This window comes from Hydractinia symbiolongicarpus, chromosome 12 (genome assembly GCF_029227915.1).
Source record: "Hydractinia symbiolongicarpus strain clone_291-10 chromosome 12, HSymV2.1, whole genome shotgun sequence".
In the NCBI taxonomy this organism is placed as follows: Eukaryota; Metazoa; Cnidaria; class Hydrozoa; order Anthoathecata; family Hydractiniidae; genus Hydractinia; species Hydractinia symbiolongicarpus.
In genome coordinates, this window is record NC_079886.1 from 17,235,700 (window position 1) to 17,262,508 (window position 26,809).

The following is a 26,809-nucleotide window of genomic DNA, read 5'->3' on the forward strand; positions in this document are numbered from 1 at the left end:
TCAAAACACTTGTTTAACTAACTAGTACATAGAGGTGTTTCCACCAAACTTTTTAAAGTGAATGTAGGCAGAATTAACTGAATTAATGAATTTCGCAAATTTTGGGGTTTGTGGGTTTGTGGTCTTTCTTCTTCCTGTCAGTCGGTTCACCCAAGACGGACCCATCGAAAATTAAAAGTTCGAGGAATTTCCCGTTCAGGAAGGTCTCACAAATCAATTTTGAAAAATAAGTGTGTAACAAATATTATTGCGTATCTGTATAGTAAAATATGTCGTGTCTAACTTCGTAACAAAAATCCCAATTTGATAGACAGCTTTTTGTAAACTTTATTCGCGAGGTTGTTTGCGTATATCATACGTCTTGTTTAGCTTTATATCCATTCCGTAGTAACTATGAGATTGCAGATTCTGATATCTAAACTGTTATGGTGGTGAAACCCACTGTAAGGAAAGATAACTCCTATTTCATGACCATTTGGGTATAGAGTAAAAATAAATAGGCAATACGATGGTTAGATGAGCCAAACATTACCAACCGAGCTATTCCAACCTCATTTCCAAGGCTTTTTTACTATGCTTATGGTATTCCAAAGTGGCGGACTTGGATGAGATAACGGAGAGGAGAAATGGATTGCACAAGGGTTTATGGAACGTTTGTCAAATGGTCTGATTATGACTTTTTAGGTTTATATGATTAACACCAGGTAACTGTTAGACTACAGCCTTTGTTGACTGTGTATTCGTTTTAATGGGCATTGTTCTTCTTGGCAAGTTGGTCTAAGTTTCTTTTAAAAAAAGCTTGGCATGTGCCACATCTGCGATGTATATAGTGTTTGTTGCGCCCCGCCGAAGGGGCGCACATTTAGTGGACCGCGGGTATATAGTGTTTGTTTTATGTATGGGAGAAGTTTTTTTCTTACCCTCAACTTCGCGGGGGAACTTCGGCTCGAACATTCAACCTAGGTTTGATATAACACAACCTGTGTGTTTGGTACCATCAAGACAAAAAAAACACTGATCGAGCAAAACTTAACTTGTCTCGGTTTCTTTGTTGTCTCTGAAGATTTAACTGCCATAAAAAATATTAATCGAGATTCTTTTGTTATGTTAATTTAAAGCTTTGTAATATTGTCTCGTTTAATATGCTTAAATGTCACTGCAGCCCACGTGAATTTATCTGCAAGAAAAGGTTTGTTTTTCTTTGTCCAAGTTGTTTCGAAACTTGTTAACAGTAAGTAGAAGGATTACTTATATTTTATATGAAATTAAACTCAGAACGGTTTATGGCGTTGATCCAAAGGCCGCAATTTATAAATGCATCACAATTTAAAGTCAATCAAGAACAGAACATTCCGTGTATGGCCATGACTAAAACTGCTTGCATTTTGTTGGTCTTTCCTTCCCGATGGTCTGGCTTGTCGTAATAGCTTTAATGATGTAGCTAGGGAGCTAAATACTTATTTTTAAATTCTTGCATTTTATAAGTTAATAGTCGTAAAACTACTCTCACTTGTACTACAGCTATCAAGCTAGAACTGCACAAAATAGTGCTTTCATTAGAGTCCCTTTTTTCAGAAGCAACAAAAAACTTTTATCCTGCCCTGTGTAATTGTATCAACGAGGGTGCTGATAAGCCACCTGGTAAAATTGTATTCTTCTTTCTCAATTTTAAATATACTTTCTCTTTCAGATCATTTGTTATCAAACCATGCACCATCAGCATTTTCGAAAAATCTTCAACGAGAGAAATTTTTAAGGATTTTATTGGTAACTTAACGGAGTAATAATTCATTGAAATTGAAATAGTTCAGAAGTTATTATATATATTCAAATCGTGAATTTCATACATAGCAATCCTGCATCCTGGAATTTTCGAGATCAGTTATAAAAAAATCCAGTTAAAGTTTTAACTATTGTTTTAGAATATATACTATATATATGTAAAAAAAAAATTATTTTTTATTTATCAAGTTGTATTTTACGTTAATTACAATAATAATTGAGAATTAGGATACTTATGATGTGTTTATATACCCCATTGTTCTCCGTTTTAAAGTCTACTTCAAATTTCAGAATCTTTCAGGCTAATGACGGAAATCTTCAAGTCGCAGGGCTTCTTATTTAAAAATTTTCCCCTGGGCAATAAGCTTATTCACAAGCCTCTATGCAATTCCGTACTGCATTTCTATCATATTCGTCATATTTGGCGGAAAATGTTTCAGCAGAATAGCTTTCAGACACAATTTGTTATTACAGCACAAGAATTTTTGGAGATTTGATAAGTCAAAAATGTTTGCGTAAGTCTTATGAACGAATTTTAACCAAAAATCAAAAGCAATGATTACGTGAAATTACACAACAAGAAGGCTAGAGGCGTTTAAAGTGTACATATATTTAATCAAGATCTAACTTTATAGATAGAGCCTTAGCCAAATGTGAAAATAACGAAAATAATAAGTTCTAACACTGCAGTTTTTATAGATTTCAAACGTCCACCATTTTCCATTTTAATTTTAAATCCCGTTCTAAATTTGAATGTTTGAAATCGTTATTAGTAATTCGGGGCGCATTAGTGGTAACTATGGCTAGTTTTATGTATGGGAGAAGTTTTTTTCTTACCCTCAACTTCGCGGGGGAACTTCGGCTCGAACATCCAACCTAGGTTTGATATAACACAACCTGTGTGTTTGGTACCATCAAGACAAAAATAACACTGATCGAGCAAAACTTATCTTGTCTCGGTTTCTTTGTTGTCTCTGAAGATTTGACTGCCATAAGAAATATTAATCGAGATTCTTTTGTTATGTTAATTTAAAGCTTTGTAATATTGTCTCGTTTAATATGCTTAAATGTCACTGCAGCCCACGTGAATTTATCTTCAAGAAAAGGTTTGTTTTTCTTTGTCCAAGTTGTTTCGAAACTTGTTAACAGTAAGTAGAAGGATTACTTATATTTTATATGAAATTAAACTCAGAACGGTTTATGGCGTTGATCCAAAGGCCGCAATTTATAAATGCATCACAATTTAAAGTCAATCAAGAACAGAACATTCCGTGTATGGCCATGACTAAAACTGCTTGCATTTTGTTGGTCTTCCCTTCCCGATGGTCTGGCTTGTCGTAATAGCTTTAATGATGTAGCTAGGGAGCTAAATACTTATTTTTAAATTCTTGCATTTTATAAGTTAATAGTCGTAAAACTACTCTCACTTGTACTACAGCTATCAAGCTAGAACTGCACAAAATAGTGCTTTCATTAGAGTACCTTTTTTCAGAAGCAACAAAAAACTTTTATCCTGCCCTGTGTAATTTTATCAACGAGGGTGCTGATAAGCCACATACACCGTAAAAAGTATAGGCGTTTTGGGTGAGTAAAATAACTTCTAAAGGAACCTTTGTGAGGCTGCTATCATGTATTCTTGCGGTCAGAATGTTCTCCTTCGTTGCTATCCGATGGAGAACAAAGTGGACTTTTCACGGTCAAACCTTCAAAGTAGCAACCTTACTTAAACAGAATTTACAAGTAAAACGTCGTTAAAATGTCGCAAAATGGCAAAAATTAAGCAGTATCTAAAACATATTAAAGATTTGACTAAAAAAAAAAGAATTCCTTGAAAAATCCAGTATTGTATTTATGAAGATTTCACCACAAAAACATTAATTACGGCATTTGTACCCCATTTCATAATGGCTGCCCGTGATTGGTTGACACGAATCCGACCGCATGAATATATATAAAAAGATATTTGTTGAATCATGAAAAAATATTGTTGTTCATTGCACGGAACAGTCAAGTTGAACTGATAAATTAACCAATAACATAACATAGTTAGCCCTTGCAGTACAACTAGACGCTACCCACAGTATGTTACAGGTTTCTTTGTTTTCTTCCCTTTTTTATGTTTTTTCCTGAAATTATAAATGATGTTGTTGATTTATCAAATCTGACAAATTTATTAATTGAGTGTCTACCCTTTTTTGTATCAACTTGTTCAATTCAATTCGAAAACAATGACCAATCAATTTCCTCGATAATAAACAATCAAATTTGTAAAATTCAATAAATCGATTTCAACAAAATAAGTCCTGTATTGTCCACAGGTTTGAAAATCTTGTATCGCCTGCTTAATATTATACTTGTTTAACAATGATATCAAAGCCAGCTTGACTAAATTTATATATATATTTTTATTTATATAGTATACCTTTTGTGTATCACATGGCATTGATTTGCATCTTTTTAATAAATTCTAACTTTAAATCAGATAAGTAGACAATAATTAAACAACCTAGTATTAATTCAGTTCTGGTAAAATTGTATTCTTCTTTCTCAATTTTAAATATACTTTCTTTTTCAGATCATTTGTTATGAAACCATGCACCATCAGCATTTTCGAAAAATCTTCAACGAGAGAAATTTTTAAGGATTTTATTGGTAACTTAACAGAGTAATAATTCATTGAAATTGAAATTGTTCAGAAGTTATTATATATATTCGAATCGTGAAGTTCATACATAGCAATCCTGCATCCTGGAATTTTCGAGATCAGTTATAAAAAAATCCAGTTAAAGTTTTAACTATTGTTTTAGAATATATACTATATATATGTAAAAAAAAAATTATTTTTTATTTATCAAGTTGTATTTTACGTTAATTACAATAATAATTGAGAATTAGGATACTTATGATGTGTTTATATACCCCATTGTTCTCCGTTTTAAAGTCTACTTCAAATTTCAGAATCTTTCAGGCTAATGACGGAAATCTTCAAGTCGCAGGGCTTCTTATTTAAAAATTTTCCCCTGGGCAATAAGCTTATTCACAAGCCTCTATGCAATTCCGTACTGCATTTCTATCATATTCGTCATATTTGGCGGAAAATGTTTCAGCAGAATAGCTTTCAGACACAATTTGTTATTACAGCACAAGAATTTTTGGAGATTTGATAAGTCAAAAATGTTTGCGTAAGTCTTATGAACGAATTTTAACCAAAAATCAAAAGCAATGATTACGTGAAATTACACAACAAGAAGGCTAGAGGCGTTTAAAGTGTACATATATTTAATCAAGATCTAACTTTATAGATAGAGCCTTAGCCAAATGTGAAAATAACGAAAATAATAAGTTCTAACACTGCAGTTTTTATAGATTTCAAACGTCCACCATTTTCCATTTTAATTTTAAATCCCGTTCTAAATTTGAATGTTTGAAATCGTTATTAGTAATTCGGGGCGCATTAGTGGTAACTATGGCTAGTTTTATGTATGGGAGAAGTTTTTTTCTTACCCTCAACTTCGCGGGGGAACTTCGGCTCGAACATCCAACCTAGGTTTGATATAACACAACCTGTGTGTTTGGTACCATCAAGACAAAAATAACACTGATCGAGCAAAACTTATCTTGTCTCGGTTTCTTTGTTGTCTCTGAAGATTTGACTGCCATAAGAAATATTAATCGAGATTCTTTTGTTATGTTAATTTAAAGCTTTGTAATATTGTCTCGTTTAATATGCTTAAATGTCACTGCAGCCCACGTGAATTTATCTTCAAGAAAAGGTTTGTTTTTCTTTGTCCAAGTTGTTTCGAAACTTGTTAACAGTAAGTAGAAGGATTACTTATATTTTATATGAAATTAAACTCAGAACGGTTTATGGCGTTGATCCAAAGGCCGCAATTTATAAATGCATCACAATTTAAAGTCAATCAAGAACAGAACATTCCGTGTATGGCCATGACTAAAACTGCTTGCATTTTGTTGGTCTTCCCTTCCCGATGGTCTGGCTTGTCGTAATAGCTTTAATGATGTAGCTAGGGAGCTAAATACTTATTTTTAAATTCTTGCATTTTATAAGTTAATAGTCGTAAAACTACTCTCACTTGTACTACAGCTATCAAGCTAGAACTGCACAAAATAGTGCTTTCATTAGAGTACCTTTTTTCAGAAGCAACAAAAAACTTTTATCCTGCCCTGTGTAATTTTATCAACGAGGGTGCTGATAAGCCACATACACCGTAAAAAGTATAGGCGTTTTGGGTGAGTAAAATAACTTCTAAAGGAACCTTTGTGAGGCTGCTATCATGTATTCTTGCGGTCAGAATGTTCTCCTTCGTTGCTATCCGATGGAGAACAAAGTGGACTTTTCACGGTCAAACCTTCAAAGTAGCAACCTTACTTAAACAGAATTTACAAGTAAAACGTCGTTAAAATGTCGCAAAATGGCAAAAATTAAGCAGTATCTAAAACATATTAAAGATTTGACTAAAAAAAAAAGAATTCCTTGAAAAATCCAGTATTGTATTTATGAAGATTTCACCACAAAAACATTAATTACGGCATTTGTACCCCATTTCATAATGGCTGCCCGTGATTGGTTGACACGAATCCGACCGCATGAATATATATAAAAAGATATTTGTTGAATCATGAAAAAATATTGTTGTTCATTGCACGGAACAGTCAAGTTGAACTGATAAATTAACCAATAACATAACATAGTTAGCCCTTGCAGTACAACTAGACGCTACCCACAGTATGTTACAGGTTTCTTTGTTTTCTTCCCTTTTTTATGTTTTTTCCTGAAATTATAAATGATGTTGTTGATTTATCAAATCTGACAAATTTATTAATTGAGTGTCTACCCTTTTTTGTATCAACTTGTTCAATTCAATTCGAAAACAATGACCAATCAATTTCCTCGATAATAAACAATCAAATTTGTAAAATTCAATAAATCGATTTCAACAAAATAAGTCCTGTATTGTCCACAGGTTTGAAAATCTTGTATCGCCTGCTTAATATTATACTTGTTTAACAATGATATCAAAGCCAGCTTGACTAAATTTATATATATATTTTTATTTATATAGTATACCTTTTGTGTATCACATGGCATTGATTTGCATCTTTTTAATAAATTCTAACTTTAAATCAGATAAGTAGACAATAATTAAACAACCTAGTATTAATTCAGTTCTGGTAAAATTGTATTCTTCTTTCTCAATTTTAAATATACTTTCTTTTTCAGATCATTTGTTATGAAACCATGCACCATCAGCATTTTCGAAAAATCTTCAACGAGAGAAATTTTTAAGGATTTTATTGGTAACTTAACAGAGTAATAATTCATTGAAATTGAAATTGTTCAGAAGTTATTATATATATTCGAATCGTGAAGTTCATACATAGCAATCCTGCATCCTGGAATTTTCGAGATCAGTTATAAAAAAATCCAGTTAAAGTTTTAACTATTGTTTTAGAATATATACTATATATATGTAAAAAAAAAATTATTTTTTATTTATCAAGTTGTATTTTACGTTAATTACAATAATAATTGAGAATTAGGATACTTATGATGTGTTTATATACCCCATTGTTCTCCGTTTTAAAGTCTACTTCAAATTTCAGAATCTTTTAGGCTAATGACGGAAATCTTCAAGTCGCAGGGCTTCTTATTTAAAAATTTTCCCCTGGGCAATAAGCTTATTCACAAGCCTCTATGCAATTCCGTACTGCATTTCTATCATATTCGTCATAATTGGCGGAAAATGTTTCAGCAGAATACCTTTCAGACACAATTTGTTATTACAGCACAAGAATTTTTGGAGATTTGATAAGTCAAAAATGTATGCGTAAGTCTTTTGAACGAATTTTAACCAAAAATAAAAAGCAATGATTACGTGAAATTACACAACAAGAAGGCTAGAGGCGTTTAAAGTGTACATATATTTAATCAAGATCTAACTTTATAGATAGAGCCTTAGCCAAATGTGAAAATAACGAAAATAATAAGTTCTAACACTGCAGTTTTTATAGATTTCAAACGTCCACCATTTTCCATTTTAATTTTAAATCCCGTTCTAAATTTGAATGTTTGAAATCGTTATTAGTAATTCGGGGCGCATTAGTGGTAACTATGGCTAGTCTTAAGGTAGTTAATTTAAAACCTGTGAGTGAATGAAAAGTTTAAAAACATTTTTTTCGCAATCGCGATATAATTGTACACACGCATACTTTCTCCTTTCCTGTTCAATTGTGATACGGCAAGCTGCAGAGCATCTGATATTGTAAACGCTCGAGAACAGTCAGAAAATCCACTTCACTCAGAAATTTTTCTTTGTTGGTTGCAAAAAACTGTGTTCCTGGTGGGGGTACGAAATGTTTAGAGTCAAAAACCGTTGTGACTTTTTTTCCGTTCTGCAAAATAAACATTTATATCATGGCGCGGATCACACTTCACATATCTGCGCCGCCATCAACCCATACAATACAAAGTGTAAACAAGTCAAATTTAACGTTCCAGAATAAAATTTAGGCCAATGTTTAAAGTATTTCTTATTACTTTTTGTTTTTTAATTTATGCACTTAACGTATACTCAGGAAATGTGAATAATGACTTCGCAGAGTTTGATAACGATCTAGATGATAACATTGACGAGGAGAGGGATAAAAGTGAGAATGATGTTGAGGTTGAAGTGAACGAGGAAGAACTGTCAGACCACGAACAATCGCGCAGCCAAACTATAGGTATGTGAGTTGTAAGGTAGTCGTTTATGCATCTGAGTATAATACATATTTTTACAGCATTTACAGGCCAAAGAAAAAATGTTGGTTTTAGCTAAGCAAGTTTCTTTATAGCTAGCTAGCTAGCTAGGTTTTGACAGGATTCTTGTGCATGTGTGGAAAAAATCTAAAAAATACAATGCAATACAGCAGCCTTTAGGTGAAGAAAGTGAAATTATGGTTAAAATGTTTTTACTGTGCCTAATTACCTAGCTAGCAAGCATGTACATGGTTACCACACAGCCCTGGATAATCCTAGAAAAATAAACCTAGTGTACACCATCCTTATCACATGATTGCCTAAACAAACAGCTCTACCGACGATTTGGCAACTCCACTCGCCACATATATAGCTATCAGTTCATGGTTTTGACAGAGCCAATCCTTAAAACAACTTTGCAACAATGCTATTGAACGAGGTAGGCTTTTATCACTACCAAACAAACTTTTATTAAACAGCGTCACCATCAACAAAATAAATTGATGCTTAACTAAAAAATTGACCGCTAACTGAAAAAATTATTAATTAAAAGTTTATAAACGAAGAGTGGCAATAGAAATGATTTTTTTAGATCGCATTTTAAAAGTTAAAAAAACAAAAAACGGCGATAGAAATGATTTTTTAGTTCGCCTTTTAAAAGTTTAAAAACGAAAAATGGCAATAGAAATGTTTTTTTAAATCGCATTTTAAAATTTTATAACTGAAAAGCGACGATAGAAATGTTTTTTTAGATCGCATTTTAAAAGTTTAAAAACGAAAAACGGTGATAGAAATGATTTTTTAGATCGCATTTTAAAAGTTTATAAACGAAAAGTGGCAATAGAAATGGTTTTTTTAGATCGCATTTTAAAAGTTAAAAAAACAAAAAACGGCGATAGAAATGATTTTTTAGTTCGCCTTTTAAAAGTTTAAAAACGAATAACGGTGAAGAAATGTTTTTCTTTGGTCGGCTTTTAAAAATTTAAGAACGAAAAGTGGCAATAGAAATGTTTTTCAAGATCACATTTTAAAAGTTTAAAAACAAAAAAAGGTGATGGAAATGTTTTTTTAGTTCGCCTTTTAAAAGTTTAAAAACGAAAAACGGTGAAGAAATGTTTTTTTGGTCGCCTTTTAAAAATTTAAGAACGAAAAGTGGCAATAGAAATGTTTTTTAAGATCACATTTTAAAAGTTTAAAAACGAAAAAACGGTGATAGAAATGATTTTTTTAGATCACATTTTAAAAGTTTATAAACGATAACCGGTGTAGAAATGTTTTTTTAGATGGCATTTTAAAAGTTTAAAAACAAAAAAACGGTTTTTCCGTTTGCGTTGCTAAACGTTGCTTTTGATAAAAAGAACTTTTAAAAGGTTCGCATGTTAAAAAATATGTTTCGACAATTAAGAAATATTACTAAAAGTTTTAAAAGTAGCATTAGTTTTTTTTAAAAAAATATTTAGATCATTGGATTTGTTATATATCAAGATTAAAATCGCGTTACTATAATTAGTATCGTTGTTAAAAAAAATAAAACTTCAATGGCCTTCGCGTTTAATCTTTTCTTGCGCAGAGTATTGTTTATAAACATTGTTTCTTGCTATGCTTTTGTTTTTAACACAAAGCAATTATTTTCGCGCAATTTGAAAGAAACTCGCTATCCTATTGTTTTTTGAATGAAAGCAATTATTTTTGCAAGTTGAGCGTGCGCATGCGCTTACATTTGGACTGTACTGTAATACTAATCGTTACTGTTTCTCGTTAACAGTTAATTTAAAACTTGCAAATCTTCCACATAAATATTAAGCATTAACAAATTTAATTAACAGAGTGTAAACATTATTGACGGTTAATAAATCTTGTTAACTTCTATTATCAATATTGTCTCAAAATGTTTGTATATTTTTTTCGTAATACGAACGCTACAAAATACTTAAAACGCACTTCTAAAATACCAGTGTAATTGCGCAAAACTAAATATAAAAGTTTAAATTTTTGTGTCATTTATAACAAAAAAAATACCTACTTTCGCTAAATAGTTTAATACAAGTGAAAAACAAGACAGATTATTATTGTTGTAACACCCTCCTTTGTTGTGATTAAGAAATATGTTTGAAATTATGCTAGCAAAAATGTAATACTACAAGACTAAAGGTGGATTTCTATAGAGCAGATTTTTAGGCCTAAGCAAAAATGAGATTTTTGTCACAGTGATTTTTTCGCTTGTGTGATTTCCATCTAGTTCTTTGTCATTGAAGTCATTCATATTTGCGAGGGAGCTTTATTTTTTCGCTGGATCACAAAAAATCTTGTTTTTTGCCTATTGCCCATGCACAAGCAAATCACCCGGATGATTTAATTGCAGCGACGCAAAATGCTGCTCTATAATAAAATGCTGCTTTATAATAAAATGCTGCTTTATAATATAAGCAAGATAGAATAAGCTTGTCGAAACAACCTCATCCGTTATTGATTTTAAATATATAATTTTAATGCTGCAAAAGACTTTAAATATTGCCAACTAAACTATAGTCTGTAAAAGGATTTTGTACTTGCATTTTGATTTTCCTATAGGACTGCGCAAAAAACATTAAAAGAACAGTAATTTTTTATAAAAATAGTTTTCCAGTTTTTTTATTAATTTAAGTGGGAGAAGAATATAACTTGCTGTATAAATTTCTAAACAGCGCAAGAAAAAATTTTGCTGCATATTTAAAAACAGGTTTTTGAGCATGCAAGTATTTTTATCTTTTCAACTTGACAGTTAGTTATTTTAATAATTTCAAACAAGAGAATAAATTTATCTAAACATTGTTTAAGTGATAGAAACAATGTATTTCTATTGGAATGAGTAAATAGAACACGTTCAGTATGCGTAGACTATCTATGGAAAATTTTTTGGGGAATGGGTAGGAATGAAGGTGCCTCCTTCGTGCTTTGTCATATGCTCAAAATGCATATCCTGAGCGTCAGGATATGCCCCAATATATAATGCATATCTTGAGTGTCAGGACACGCATTATAGGCGTCTTCATACCCTGAGCGTCAGGTGCATGATACAGATGAGATGCACTAAGCGTCAGATGCATCGACATGTCCTGACCGTCAGGCATATGCTAATTATGGTGTCAGGTGCACACCAATGAGGTGAGTGTCAGGTGCACACCAATAAGCGTCAGAAAATATGGTGAAGACATGTATACACGCCCTGAGCGTCAGGTACGTTTCAACAATCACTTGTATCAACAAATTACTTGCCTAAAGGGCTGACGAAGTAGGCCCGAGATACCCAAATTTCCCCATATTGTAAACAGGAACCATAAGAACCACTAAGAATTAACTTCTATTTAAATCTAGCGCAAGAAATATTATTTAAACTTATTATTTATTGCTAATAACATTAAGTTTAGTTTCTTTTAAAAAAGACACAGTGATGATAGTGCAAAAAAATTCGTAAACAAAACAAATTTTGTTTTAATTTTTTTTTATAATAAGACGCGTAATAAGCGAATTTTGTCATTGTTAAAAGATATTTGAATGTAAATACCTTAGATATTAGTTCAAATAAAATAAACAGATTTCGTATAACGAAACAAACTTTAGAATTGTTAAAAAATAATAATCCAATTATAATAAATGAACTTCGTTATGAACAACTTCTTATACAAACTTTTTTGAAACGAACTTTATAATTTTGATGATACAAAAATATTAAAAATAAATTTATACAAAAGATTTAATTAATGGATAAGTTTTATTGCATTTGACTAAAATTTAGAATTTAAATTGACTGGCAACGCTTAAAATTGGCAGTAATTAATCGTTAATTTTTCTGATTGACTGTCAATAATTTTTATTAACCATTAATACGTCTTTCATATTTATAAAATATCTGTCATGACCGACAATGTCAACAAATTTTATTGATCGACAACCTTTTAAATTGACGGTCAAATAAATTTTTTATCAGTAACAAAAAAAGTTAACAGACAACACAATACATTGGCTGTTAACTAATATGATTAACTGTTATTGTGGGAATGTGGCGCGATTTAATAAAAGTGGGTTTGGTAGTGTATGCTGGTTTGAGCAAAAAAGGAATCGGCTGAAACGTCCTAGTTCCATGATCTTCATCTCAATTCTATGATGTGTTTTTTCTTATTTAATTCCATTTGAATGGTTGCAATACTTGGTGACTTTTCTTAGATCTAGCTAGTGGCTGCTTCAAACATCACCATGCACCTTTTTTTATTGCCTAAAAACGGATGCAACATTAGGAAAACTTGGTGAAGCAAATTAACAAATAGGATCTGTTTAAAAGAGCACACGTGGTGATGATTTTTTTCTTAAAAATGTTCTCCAGCTTGTCTAGTTTCTTAATAATATAAGTTTGTTTTGTATTTAATAAATGATTACAAAGATAATGATTAAAATGTCATACCCCCACTGCGCAAAGATGTTTTCATCAGTGAGCTACCCCAGCCATGTTAAGACTGTCTGTTTTGTAAAGTACACAAATTTTGGTACCAGTGAAATTGGTAATATGGTAGATCCTAGACTTAGAGTTCAGGATATCATTAATAGCCAATTGTTTCATTTCTAGTCTGTTATGTCAGTGAAATCCTTGCTTTTAATTTTGATACTATTCAAGGTCTTGTGACTAAACAAATCGTCTGTCCAAAATTGTCCAAAAGTGTTTTTTCAAAAAAGATTTTATTGGGTTTTAAGGGATAAGTGCATCTAGCTATACACTTCACTTGCTTTAACCTTTTCAGTCCTAAAAAAATTATTATACTCCATTAACAAAAAGTGAACTTTTTTCACCTTGTTGTTTCAAAGTATATAACATATATATAGCAAGAAAAATACTAAATAGAATCAAATAGTTCTGTGCATACAGTCAATGTCCAGAGACATGCACATTATTTATACAAGCGATAAATCGCACATGCAAATTACTGTTCAAACATGATGTAAATTCCTATACATTGCATGTGCTAAACAATTATAAAAACCTTTTAAAAAACGTGCTGTAAAAATTTTGTTTTAAAAATAGAATCTCATCAAATCTTTTGTTGATCCTTGCATGAACTTATATAACACTTGCAGAATATGTCATTACATACGCATGATAAACACCTTGCATAATATTTCTTTAAGCATAATTCAAATTATTCGAGACTGATTACTAACACTCACAACAGTGGAGGGTCTTACTACTAATATATTTCACCATGATTTTTTTATGCCAAATCTATTTGAGGTGTAATCTCACCATATTACATAGATTTAGCATATTTTAATCAATAAGAAAAGGAATTTTAATGATCGTAAAGGGGAAGGGTGTTAGACAAGTATATATATTCTGCATATAAAATCATTAAATGGGCTAAAGGAATAAAAAAATGGGATCCTCAAAGGATCATGTGATCATTTATGTTCCCCAGCTACAGTTGAAAAAATTTTATTATGCTCTGTGGTCACTGTTACTTCCACTTGCTTTTCTCTTTGTATTCTCACTCCGAATCACTTCAGCATTATTACTTCTCCCTCCAATGCCAATTTTATCATTGGATGTTAGCATAAATTGAAAAGTGGGGCAAAAATGCGATTCGATTTCTAGCATTTTATTACATTTATGCGAAGCATTACATCAAGCCATGAATTAGTCTCTAAAAATCTTAGGTCGACAAAGAAACACTGTGATTTATAGCCGTATTGAACACTCGTTGATTATCTTTCAGTGAAGTTCCATTTTTAAATGCGCTCGTTTCGCCCCTTTTCCCTTTACCCAGAGTCTGCGCGTGATAATGGTGCATTGAGTTTGTAACAACCTAAGGTTGTTTTTTGATAAAGATACAGCACTTTGTGTGTCACCAGCATATTTTTTAAATGTTTAAAACTCAGATCTATCTCAGGTTTATTTTTTATGGCGGAATGCATGTATTCGAAAGAAGAGTTGAAGAAAGTCTCTCATGTTGGATTTTATAATCGTTCAATAAAAAGATTTTCTGGAAAAAATGGGGTAAGTGGAAGCTGATTTATTAATACTTTTTTGAGTTCTCACTTTTAAAATTTAAATGATTTAAGATGACATTCAATGCATTATTAACAAGTTTATTTTCTACTTTAGATTTATTGAAAACGAAAAAAATATTTTCGATTTTGGCTCAATTTGTGAATGGATACTGGAAAGAGGTTGTATTCTCTTTTGTTAAACTAGCCATCTAATCAGAAAAACATGCGATAATGAAATCATCGGTTTGCGTGAACACTACCGAATGCTACTAACACAAAATAAATGTAACGTTGAGATGGTTTCACAAGAGTGGGATGTTCTAAAACAGTTTGTTTCTGGTATGGTAGTAGGTCACATCAATATCCATTATCAAAAATATTTACAAACAAGGATGTCAAGAGATCCTGCAGTATTGTTTTGCGTTTGATAGAATTTTTGTTGATAACACTATTAACAAATGCTAAGTTAGAAGGAGATTTTAGCCGCATGAACAGAATCAAAACGGATTAATGGAATAGATCAGCGCAGGAAGGGCTTGAAATACAACTGCGAGTTGGCAAGGAAAGTGTTAATATAACCAACTTCAATCCAAATCGTTATATTCAAATTTGGTACGCAGAAAAAGTTCGAAGATTCAATGGTGCTAAACGCCGTAAATGAGAAGAAGTGTTACAGACAGAGCAAGCAATAACACAGTGGTGGACATTGCTGCTATCACTTTTTCCGATCTAAAAAGTGAAGAAGACGATGATAGTGAGCTTTTATAAAAAAAATTAAAGTTTGAATATATATAAATAATAATAAATAATAAAAGATAAATAATAATAATAAATAAAAGAAAATTATTCAATGAATCTTTGGTTCACTTTCCCTGACGAGGAGCTGGGAAGGAAGTTATTCGTAACTCATCCACCGTAAAAAAGTGAGCATGCGCGATAAGAACTAAAAACAAAAATAAAATGTCTAGATATCGTGTGTGTTAATTGCAGGTACAGGAACTTTGTTTCGGTCTATAAATCCATCGCTGGTGAGAACAAAACTAGAAAAAAAAATATAAAATCATACAAATTTATCATACTATTACAGTGTTTAAGTATGCTGCAAACTCATTTTCCACCAATCTGAACTTCTGAAATCGGAAATTTCCCCTTGAGCAGTCACCATGGGGCCGCACTCGGGAGACACTGAACTAGTTCAAATATAACATGTGCGAAGTATATGATAATTCGAACCCTGGAAGTAAATAATATTTTTATTTTTACTCAAAAAGTTTTTAAGCCATGAAATCTTGTGTTGGAATCCAGGTTTTTAATAATAAAATGACTACTTTTAAGAGAAAATTAAATTTTTTTTACTCTAGATCCAGCTAAAGAAAATCAAGAACCCATAGTGGAAGAAGAACAGGATACAACTGAGGTATTGCGTGTATTTTTATTACATTTACATCATATAGCTTGAAGAAACATAACTTCTACATTACAAATTATTATAAAATGAAAAAAATATTATTTGGTGACTTTATTTGCTTGAAATGCATATTTCCAAAGCATTAAAAACATTTTTCATTAGAATTAAAAATTTTATTTGGTTATAAATTTAACACTAAACGCTGATTAAGTCGAATTGGAACAATGCCCTACTTTGCACTACTACATGGCACCCCTTAAATGTATTACAGTTTATTTACTGCATGGTACCTTATGTACTACATTTGACCTCCTATTTACTACCTGGCATGTATTATGTAGTAATATTGTTTGCATCCAGGCCTGATACAAGTCGTTTTTATTGAGCTTATTTAGGAATTATTCAGGTCATATGTTATATTTAAATATATTTTTTGTTTTAGGAACAAGATGAATTTGATCCATTTACAGATGAAGAGGAATTTGAGGTAGGCAAAAAGAAGAATGCTTAGATATGTTTTGGTTTAGAAGAAAAACCAAGCATTTGCACCAAATCCTTATCATTGAAAAAAAACTTTTGTTTTGGGTCTGATAAAAAAGTTTTAATATTTGTTAAATATTGTCACATAAAATTAGGTTTGTTAGCTGTAAAAAAACAGAGCATCTATTTTTATCACAGTAGGATATCAAAAGTTCGTTGTGCATACCATATCGGCACATGAATCTCAAGATCTCAAGTTATATTCAGTTATACTATTCATAACGTTTTCAGATGTGTTGACATACTGTACATCCTATCCTGTACATCATCTTAAGTTAGATATAGTATGTTAGCTAGAAGGCCTCATTTAAGGGTTTTATTGCTTGGAAATTTATATAAAGTGTACATGTTTTTATATAACTTTTTAAATTTTTTTCTACTAGGGTTACAATAAAGATAAAACTGTGAAAGCGAAAATACCAAGCTCTGGTTTGAAAATTACAAAGGTGATTTTCTTGTTGTTGCATTTTTTGTTCTATAAGCTTAAAGACATCATTAACATTAAAATTTGGCGTTATTATTTTCTTGCTCTGAACTCTAAAAACCTCATCAGTAGAGAGAGCATGGTCGATTAAAAGGCTGCAATAGAAAGGGATGTAGCCATAATTTTTACTGTTGTTATTTTAAAGTTTAAATAAGTTTCTTTAGCTTTTGAATGTTAAAATAAAAGCAAAAGTTGAAATAAAACAAGACTCATTATTAGGAAGCTGAATCAAAAATCTTAAACTTCACTAAGCAAAATATTTTGCTGGAAGACTAACTTGTTTAAACAATGAAATTTATCATTGGATAGATCATCTGTATCCTTGTTTTTTCAATTGGTGGTGCATCAGTAAAGTGATGACCATCAATATAGCAAAATTGTTTGAGTAAATCTTTGGACAGTAACACTGACATTTTACGCTAAAACAATCTTCTTCAAAGGTTCCTGTTCATCTTCGAGCTGGCTGGCAAGCGTTTTACTTGGAGATCTTAACACTTGTTGGCATCCTGGTATATGCTGCAAATTTTTTTACTGGCAAAAACAAAAATTCAAACTTAGCAACCTCATGGTAAGTAAGTTTGAATTTGAGGAGGTTTAAATTTGGATAATTATTGAATTTGCATTGTAGCTACCATAGATGATGGATTTTATTTCTTCATCTTATTTTTACCTTGTATTGATTCTTACATTTTCATAAGCAATTAAGTTGCTAAGGGATAAAAGACTCTTATTTGGCTCAAAAACTTGGCAACTGGTCAGACTGAAAACTTAAAGCAACCTATGAAACATTAATTTAAAAGACTGAAGATTACGATAATAAATTCTCTTGAGAATTATTTAAACGGGAATTCTTGTTTGCAATTTTGCAAATAAGCTATTTTTTTAGCTTTAATTTTTTTAATTAAATCTAGATTTTAAAAAAAATTAATCTTTGCAAAATGGAAAACCTAATTAAATGTTGCGAACATTGGAGAATTTTTGTGAAAGAAATTGCAAAATATATGAAACTTTGTAATAGGCAATGTGTAAATTTTAGGCAAAATTTATTTCACGCTAAAATATATTCCCTTCAGATAGGATTATTGTGTACTTTTACAACAGACGCTTTAGCTGCCATTTATTTAGATATTGCCTATTTGCATCTTTTTTTAATTTGTATTACTTTACATTAGGCTTAGTATTTTGTATATTGTTAAAGATATTGTTATATCCTTTTGCCAAATTGTCATCCATGGCACAAACCCAGGGCATTTTTAAGGTCGTTTATCGTAGATACAATTTGTGATGGATATAGTTTCTGTAACAGAATTGTATTGTACACGTCCTGTTTTCTTAGGTTTAAAGCGCACAAGCCGTTGTTAGAGCAACACTTTAGCATAGTTGGTGATGATGGCATGAGCAAAGAACCGCAAAGCGGTGTTCTGGTAAAGGAGAGTGAGAGCGTGTACACACTGTGGTGTACTGGACGGCAGTACTGTGAAGGCATGCTAGTTGAGTTAAGACTACTGAAGCGACACGATTTAGTTAATGTTATCTCACAAATGCTACGACCCAAATCAGAAATTGTCAAAATCACAATTTACATGGATGACGAGGATATGGATAATTTTGTGTTTGCACTGTTGCCGAAAAAGCAGGCTTCGAAGTATCAAAAAGAGTTACAGGATTTGGTGAGTGCAAGGCTTTAGAAAAGCTTATTAATGTGCAAGTTGCCCTTTAACCTGGAAAACCAGTATTTCTTATTTAAAAATTCTTTCTTAGAACCCTCATCAACCTATTGCAGTTTTCATTACATTTTATTACAATGTTACATAACTGATGGTCATGAAATAAAGTAGTAGTATATATATATAGTATATAGTTGTGTATACTATTAATTTTAGAGCTTTTTCTGTGGCGAGAAGAAATCTGCAGAAAGATTTGATTTGCCTAACTTTGCTTTGTTGTCTGAGTCAGGCGAAGTCAACGAGTTTGTACTTAGTACTCAGGTATGTGTTATGTTTTGTTTTTATTATTGACGTTCATCAGCATTGAAATTCACTTGTTTAAATAACATGCATGTTTTTAGATCTGTAACATCATAAGGAAGTATGAAGATTGTTTTGAAGCGATGCATTTTTCGGATCAGTTTGTGGGACCGAAAAAAGATGAAGGGTTAGTTTTCCAAAAAAATTTTTTATTTATTTTGGTGATTGGTCACAGCCTTCTCAAAATCTCGAACAAGGTAATGTCTCCACCTTCAGGAATATTTTACACTGTTTTCATTTTAAGTGGTCAATATTTGACATCCAAAGTTGTCCAATGTTTTTAATGGTTCTCTCACCCTTTGATGTTAAAATATTTTTCTATTGTCTTATATTCTAAAATCTATATTATAATACCCGTATACGTCTGTCTGTCTATCTGTCACGCAAAATGGTAGCTTAGCTGCGCTAGTAGCGAGACGCACGTAATGTGGTATAAAAAGGACGGGCGAACCCGTGGATTTTTCCACGGGCTAACGACTAGTACTTTAAAAAAGGATAAATTTATATGAGAGCTATTAAGCTAGATTTTCACCCAAGACCAACAGATTGTGATCAGAATAATACTTTAATTTGATTGGTTATTTTTTATTTTTTATTTACAATTCTGTCCACGAGAAAAGTGGAAATGATTTCAACTTTCACTTTAAATTGAAACAGCTTGATATGTTTTTTTTAAAGAAGCAGTTTTCTGATTCAAGTAGAGTAAAATTTACAATAACTGATAATCCGCGAAAATTGGTAAACCGTTAAAACTTGTAACTTTAGCCTGTTTTTAAATTTTCAGGGAAGAGGATGCGAATGCTAAGCCGAAGAAACCCAAGAAAGTTTTGATTTTTGAATTTAAAAGTATGTTTTATTATTTTTTGCATCAACACACAAGGATGAAGGATTACTCTTATGTTTCATAACATGATGACAGGACATTCGTCGTGAACTCTGTCGTCATTTTCATAACCTATTATAAGAATGTTAGAAATCTAACCAGCATAGTATCACTGAGTGATGCAGGGTTGCCAAAATCAGGGAAATCAAGGAAATTTGATTTAGATCAGGGAAAGTTATGGATTTTTCACATTTATGGTGGTTCAGTAGTATATGTATATAAGTCTTAAATTTTGTACTAGCGTACAAAATTTAAGACTTATATCTTCTCTTGGTATTCATGAGGAATCTTTATTCTAAGTTTGTAAGGTTTAATTATGTATAAAATCAGGGTAAAATATCGAAAAAAACAATAAAAAATTAAGGAAATAAAGGGAATAAAAATGACGGTGATGTTTTAATTTCAAATTGATCTATTTAGGTAAAACCTTTTTTCGGCTGTCGTAATCTCTTCTTCCATACAATCAGTCATACGAAGTGGCCATGGTTGACTTACAAGAAAAAATCCCAAAATTATAACTTGATTTTTGGTTAAAAAGGTGTGGCGACCGTAGTGGACCACACGTTAGACCACACGTTCACTATAACCTATATAAAACAATATATTATCTTGTTGTTACAAAGGAAGTGTCACTTCTTTAAAAAAGTTTCTAATGTGTTTTTTTCTTTTAGTTCCGGGTAATGGTCGAACAAAAGCAAGCGATATGGGTGCCACTGAAGCGCTAGTTAAAATGGTTTTGTTTATGATTGACCGCATTAAAAGTTTTCGGCTTAGTCAGCAAGTAAGATGTTTGTACTTTTGTTACGGCGATAGTTAAGTCTTACATTTCTCTTGTAGAATAGAAAACCTTATTCGTTTTTGTTCCTTGTTTCATCAAATGGTAAGTACTAGACTTACCGTTTGATGAAAATGATTTTGATCGGAAACGGCTTTGAATAATTTAAGTGTAAATTCAAATGTTAAGTTTTTCAAAGCCCTGCAAAATTAAGTCTTTAACAGCTGTAAGCCTTGCACCAGCCCTAGCCTTTTGTCTTTAAAAATTTCCTATGAAAAGCGTAGTTTTAGATAAAAAAATTTTTCAATAGGCTCGACAGAAAAGCGACAAGAAGAGACGTGAAGTTGAGCAATCCTTTTTGAAGCAATCGCATGCCCAACGACAAGAGGTATGATAGATATTCATATTATGCTCAGTTTTTAATATGTATATTCACAGCGCATGTCAAGTGGGACCCCACAACTCGCAGTTAAAAGTCGTGTGTGTGTTTATATCAGTGAAAAGCAGGTTTTCCGCCATGTGAAGAAAGACAGGAGGCTCTAAAAAACAACGGCGTTAAACATGCAAATATTTCAGCGGACGGCACATATGTTCACGTCGTGTATTGGCCATTTTATAAAAATGTTTAAGGTGCAATAAAATTTCTTATAAACCTATTTGCTTTTAAATACGCTAGTATATTCTAATTGACTCGTGGTAGAAGTTTAGAAAAGCTAGCTTGATTTAATAGCGATCACATGACATGGCCTGAACATTGCAGTCGCAGTATGCAAAAGATGTGATTGGTTAATTTGCCAAAAATATATATTGAATTTTCTGGTTTTTCTAAGGGGAAAGTGCGATTTCGTTGTTCAAAATATTGGTAAGGATCAAGTTTTAGATCTGTTCAAAAACAAACAAGAAGATTTAGAGAATTTAACAGACATACTGTTTCTAAAATTCACCCTACACTCAGGAACGTTTTAATATAATGCCTCCACTGACTAAGGTAGAGAATGCTTAAAAAAAAGTTGTTTACTTTGTTGATATTCGCCCAGTGTGAAGATTCGACCAGGTAACCTTATCTAGTCTGTCTTTTTTTAAAGTGCCGAACGAGAGTCTTGAAACCAAAATTACGAACAGAAATTTTTTTAAACACAAGTCAATGAAAATCAGATTAAAAAAAAATTAAAAAATATATAACTATAACTTTCTACATCTGTTAACATATTTTTGAAAAGCTATTTTAAGGCTTTTTTCTGTGACTAAACACTAATAAATTTGATATCCGAAGCTAAATAATATTGCATAACTTACGATAAAGACGTTTGTTTTTACCCTTTTTTATTTGACAATTATGTTTTATTTATAAACTATCACATGGCTATTTTTTGTAATTATGCATTGATTATCTCCTTCGTGGACATTTGCTTTAATTAAGAAGCTATCCAACTTCTTATTGGTGAGGCAAAATGTTGCTGCCGAAACCAAACGCTCATACTTTGCTTCGCAGCATAACTGAATACCATCATTCTTTTACAGTCTGATCAATTTGATTGTAAATTTTTTGGGGGTAGTTCAAGGTTTTCTGAGATATCTGTATCAACCCAAAATAACTAAAAAAAAAAGAAAAATGTCTAAAATGCTAAAAAAGGAAAAACCAACTGACAAATTAATTTCCAACAATTGTTTTTCTTTTTTTAGGCTGCGCAGGCGCGTCGAGAAGAGAAACTGAGGGTGGAAAAAGAAAAGTTGATGGCCGAAGAAGATCCAGACAAACAAAGACGTATGGAGGTAAACGCTGTTTCTTTATAGGAAAATGCTTTATAAGAATATCAGGCTGGGTTAGAATTTGTAAAAATATATAGGTGATAATTTATTGGTATATTAACAAAAAACAAATTTCCACCCATGAAAGTATTGCAGTCCCCCTTGATATTAATTTAGAGAAAATCTGAAATAATTTTGTTGATTAAATTTATGTATTTACATTGGGCCTTATATAAATACGTATCCAGAAACCCTTGATGCAGGAACCCTTATTTTTAATATATGTTTTATGTATTTCGCGTTCGTAAAATTTCAGGCTGAACATTGTTGTATTCATTTGAAAATTCTAATTCTTTCTTCTTAAGTTCTATAACTTCTAACCACCCCCATTATTTTTAACCCTCCCAATAGTAATGAAAATTGCAACTCGAAGTCTAATAACATTGTAATTATATCAGTATTTCAACTCTTATTGTTCTTGTATTATTTTTATTGCAATTTGCTTGTTATTTGAAGTAAAAACAGTTTCCATCACATTTTCCCATTTCGAAAATAATTTTTGTGGAATTTATTTTCACAACCTGTTAATTTTACTCAAATTTTGTCGAAGATATTTTTGCGATTTGTAGCTTAAGTTTCATTTTGAAGGGTTTAATTTTGTGAAATGGACTCAAATTCGCGAAAATATCTTTCGCAAAAATTTCTGGTCGCGAAACCTTTTCCATAACGGTACGGTACATTTCGGTAACTTACGGTATTCGTAGGTGTTCGCGTACACATGGTGTATACGCAGTAAAAAATTTGACGTGTTTCTTTTTTTCAGGACATGATGACAAAACGAGATGCTAAGAGACGTGGACCGAAGGTGAAAAGTTTAAAAGTTCGGATGTAGCACGTTTTTCTCGATATAAAGAAGGTTGTAAAATTCACTTTGAAAGGAAGGTTAAGGTGACGAACTAATGCAGTTTGAAGATGCGGTGCGGCGTAGCCTTGATAATCAGATTTTACTGTTTTTATATAAATTGGAACGAATTTAAAAAATTGTAATACAACAAACAAAAGAAATTTTTTGAAATAGCTCTGTGATTTTTCTGAAGATAATGCTTTATTAAAAGAAAGCAATGCCTTAACACGAAACTTTTTGGTGTGGCTGGATTTTCATTGCTAGTGCACAGTTCCTTGGTATCTAAGTTTTAAACCTTTGCACAGTCCACAGCATGCGTCGTTAGCGCTATTAAAGTAACTTAAAGTTAATTAACTCCTATATATACGGAGGTTTGGCACTCAAGGGCTAAAATATGCTGATATCAGCAGCAAAAATCTGAAAATCATAAGGCAGAACCACATTTTTTCCTCGACGTTGTCCGTCATTTTGGCTAGCGCTGAAACTTGTGAACGAGACGCAGTTGGAAGTTAAATGCTAAGAAATGCCAAGATGGTGCAAGGGAAAGAAGAGGAAGTCTTAAGTAATTTTTTTTCATTGGATTTACAAGAATTTGAGGTACCCCACAATGAGAAGTAAAGAACAGAAACGCCTTTCTGATGTCTGCTGATGAGGGATGGTCACATCTGGATAATATTTATTTTGTGATTTTAAGCTACCTAGCTAGTACCATGCCAGCACTCCAGGGACGCATTTGTTATTAAATATATTATTTTTATGTAGCTAGCTACACAAAAGAATTTTAAAGGCATTCTGTCATTTTAAATAAAGATAGCTACCTGCTAGCAATTTGGACCTCCCATAACAGTGAACAGTCAAGACTTGAGTATATAGCTAGTTCGGTATGCAAGGCATTGCATGTTGGTTAAAAATGTTGTCATGACAAACAGAAACCTATTTTTCATAAATGAATTTCTGCAAATATTCAGGTTTCTTTTATCGAACAGAAACCTATTTTTCATAAATAAATTTCGTGGATTTTCAGGTTTCTTTTATGAAATAACAAAATTTTGGAAAGTATAGCCAGAAGTAATATTCGCTTGGAGCCGGAAGACCTAAAGTCTCTATCCAGGTTAAGACTTAGTAAAGGGTAAACTGTGTCACACTGAGGACACTTAGTGTAATGTGTTACAAAGCCAGTGGAGCGCTTATAGCATTAAAGGTATAATACATTTTTCATAAACCAACATTCGCAGGATTTATGATGAAGCCTATTGTTACTTCTGCAAAGCAAATACAGTTTTTTAGCATTTTTCATTTTGCATAATAAGTTCCTGTAGATATTCAAAAATTAATTGTGAGTGGCACCAGGCTGAGCGATTAGTGCAAGTTAACGTGTTGCAGATCCAGGTGGACAAAAAAATAACTTCTAACCACTTTGTATTTATACGGCATAAAATTTAGATTACGTATTTGGCACTGTGCTTTAGAAGCTCATTCCCACTTTCTCTGAGCTGGTTAAGGTATTTGGTCCTAAACCTGGGACACATTTTATCTGTTTGAATTATTTTGAATCCTGATAATCACTTTTGAATGTTTTCTGTACACATGGCTTGTCAAAATTGGTATGCTATCAAAAACAGTTTATCGGCGTCTCCAAAAATGGCTAAATTCAGGAACTCAAAAACTATGATAGTAGTAAAAAAAATTTTGGGTCCATTTCATCAAACTGGTCTAAAAACATATAATACTAAGTTTCAAGTCATTATTTCAATTTTTACTGAAGTAATAGGACTTTTACTTAGTATAGTTTTAGCATAGTTTTTCATACCGCTGACAATAAAATGGCTGCAGGGACTAATCGGTTTGAAATTAATTTATAACATTTTAATAACAACCTTTTTTTCTGATGTGTTTTTATTTTCCTGCAAAAGTTGTTCCATAGCTTACGTATATGACATTATGATAAGGACGAAAAAGTTACTGTGCGACATGGGTTTTAAACCTTAAAAATTTCCAGCGAGAAATTTGAAAACTAATAAATGACAAAATCGCAAAAGTTTATATTAAAAATTTTCAATTTTTGTTAATGTGAAAGTAATCCACTTGAAAAGGTTTCTGAGGTTTTTTATGAAGAAATCTTCCATATTACCCATATGGGGTAACTTGATGAATAATGAATTTTCCCGCAGGTGTTCTGTAGTGTGTGTAATATAATTTTAAAAATTGTGATGTAATTTTCCTCTTAAGTTTTGACTTTTAACCCAGCTAAAAATCTCAGCCTTGTCCTTTCATACTTAGTCTAGCTAGCTATAGCGAAAAGGTTTAATATTTAAATTTGACCTATTTTACTGAGTATTAAGTAATAAATGCTAGTTTAATCCTTAATCTAGCTATATAGGGTATCTAAGCTACCTGTAAGAACAACATCAAACAACGTCGAGGCCGTTCCCTTTTTTAAACAAACCTAGTGGTATTTTTGTAATAAGTACCAAATTTTATGTGAGCATTTCTTGCGCTTTTGAGTGTAACCAAAGTGCCCTGTACGTAAATCCTAAACATTTATGTCATTGGCTCACTCTTTACGAATGACACCACATAACAAAAAAAACCGTGCTTTGCTATTTCCCCTAGCTTCTACCGAGATTTGGTTGTGATATCAGAATTAATTGTCTTTAACGATTCATTGCAATATACTTAACTAAGTATTCATGCAAAATAGCAGAGCGGGTTTTCTACGTAAGATGGAATTGAAATGTTATGAATCAATTTTTCTGTTGAAATCAAATCGAAAATACAAATTTTATAAATTTGCTAATTTTTTCAACCACATCCCGGGTGGCTAAAGGAATGTTAAAGTGCAAAAATATAATTGTCTGAGATTTAAAACGTCCATAATCAACTTGACTGAATGTTTGTAAAAAAAAGCCGTTTGAAATTTTCCCCAAAAATTAGGTTAAAAATTGTCCGAAATTATTTTGTACGAGAATTCTTTGTCCAGAATTTTTTTTTGGCCGAACTTTTTTGCACTTAATAGGACAATATGAACAAGAAATACCATACTTAGTTTTTTATAAGCATGCAGTTGATTTTGAGGCTCAGTATGCTTAAGATTTTTCCAGTTTGAGCCTTAAAGTATGCTTAGCAATATGCGTATTTCCGAACTCTCGTTCAAACCTTTTCTTTTTCAAGAATAAAGATTGCATATTGGATTTGCGTAAAGCTACGTAACTTAAATATGAAAATTAGAGAAAACGGTAATTGTATGTATCCGAATTTTTTTGTGCCGAACTTCTATACGCCGAAATTTTGGGGTGTTAAGCTATGTTCTGAGCTTTAATGTATGGTAATCATTATGCTTAGTTTTAGAAAAATTTTGAGCTTAAGTATGCGTATAAGCGTTATGCTTATATAAAAAAAGAGTGTTATTTTACAAAAAAAAATAGTAGCACACCTAGGTTTTCCCGAAAATTGTCATTAGCTAAGCCGTAAGAAAAAACAAA

The 26,809-nt window shown here is 31.8% G+C and overlaps 2 protein-coding genes across 3 annotated transcripts in view; both read left to right on the top strand.

Moving 5' to 3' along the window:
* The window catches only part of LOC130621496 (ceramide synthase 5-like), a 90,258-nt gene that overhangs the window by 1,159 nt on the left and 62,290 nt on the right, over positions 1-26,809 (top strand). The window lies entirely within an intron of this gene.
* Positions 8,216-23,500, top strand: LOC130621491 (PAT complex subunit CCDC47-like). Its single transcript, XM_057436785.1, has 13 exons — positions 8,216-8,526; positions 15,919-15,974; positions 16,408-16,452; positions 16,889-16,951; positions 17,430-17,557; positions 18,326-18,659; positions 18,873-18,977; positions 19,058-19,143; positions 19,801-19,862; positions 20,571-20,680; positions 20,985-21,062; positions 22,358-22,447; positions 23,247-23,500. Exons 1-13 carry the CDS (start codon positions 8,319-8,321, stop codon positions 23,313-23,315), a joined length of 1,434 nt encoding a protein of 477 aa, XP_057292768.1. The 5' UTR covers positions 8,216-8,318; the 3' UTR covers positions 23,316-23,500.

Bases quoted from the DNA above. Each gene is read 5' to 3' on its own strand.
- LOC130621491 (XM_057436785.1), top strand. From the start codon at position 8,319: ATGTTTAAAGTATTTCTTATTACTTTTTGTTTTTTAATTTATGCACTT. The intron at 8,527-15,918 runs GTATGTGAGTTG...TTTTTACTCTAG, and splicing joins ATCGCGCAGCCAAACTATAG to ATCCAGCTAAAGAAAATCAA. The intron at 20,681-20,984 runs GTAAGATGTTTG...ATTTTTCAATAG, and splicing joins GTTTTCGGCTTAGTCAGCAA to GCTCGACAGAAAAGCGACAA.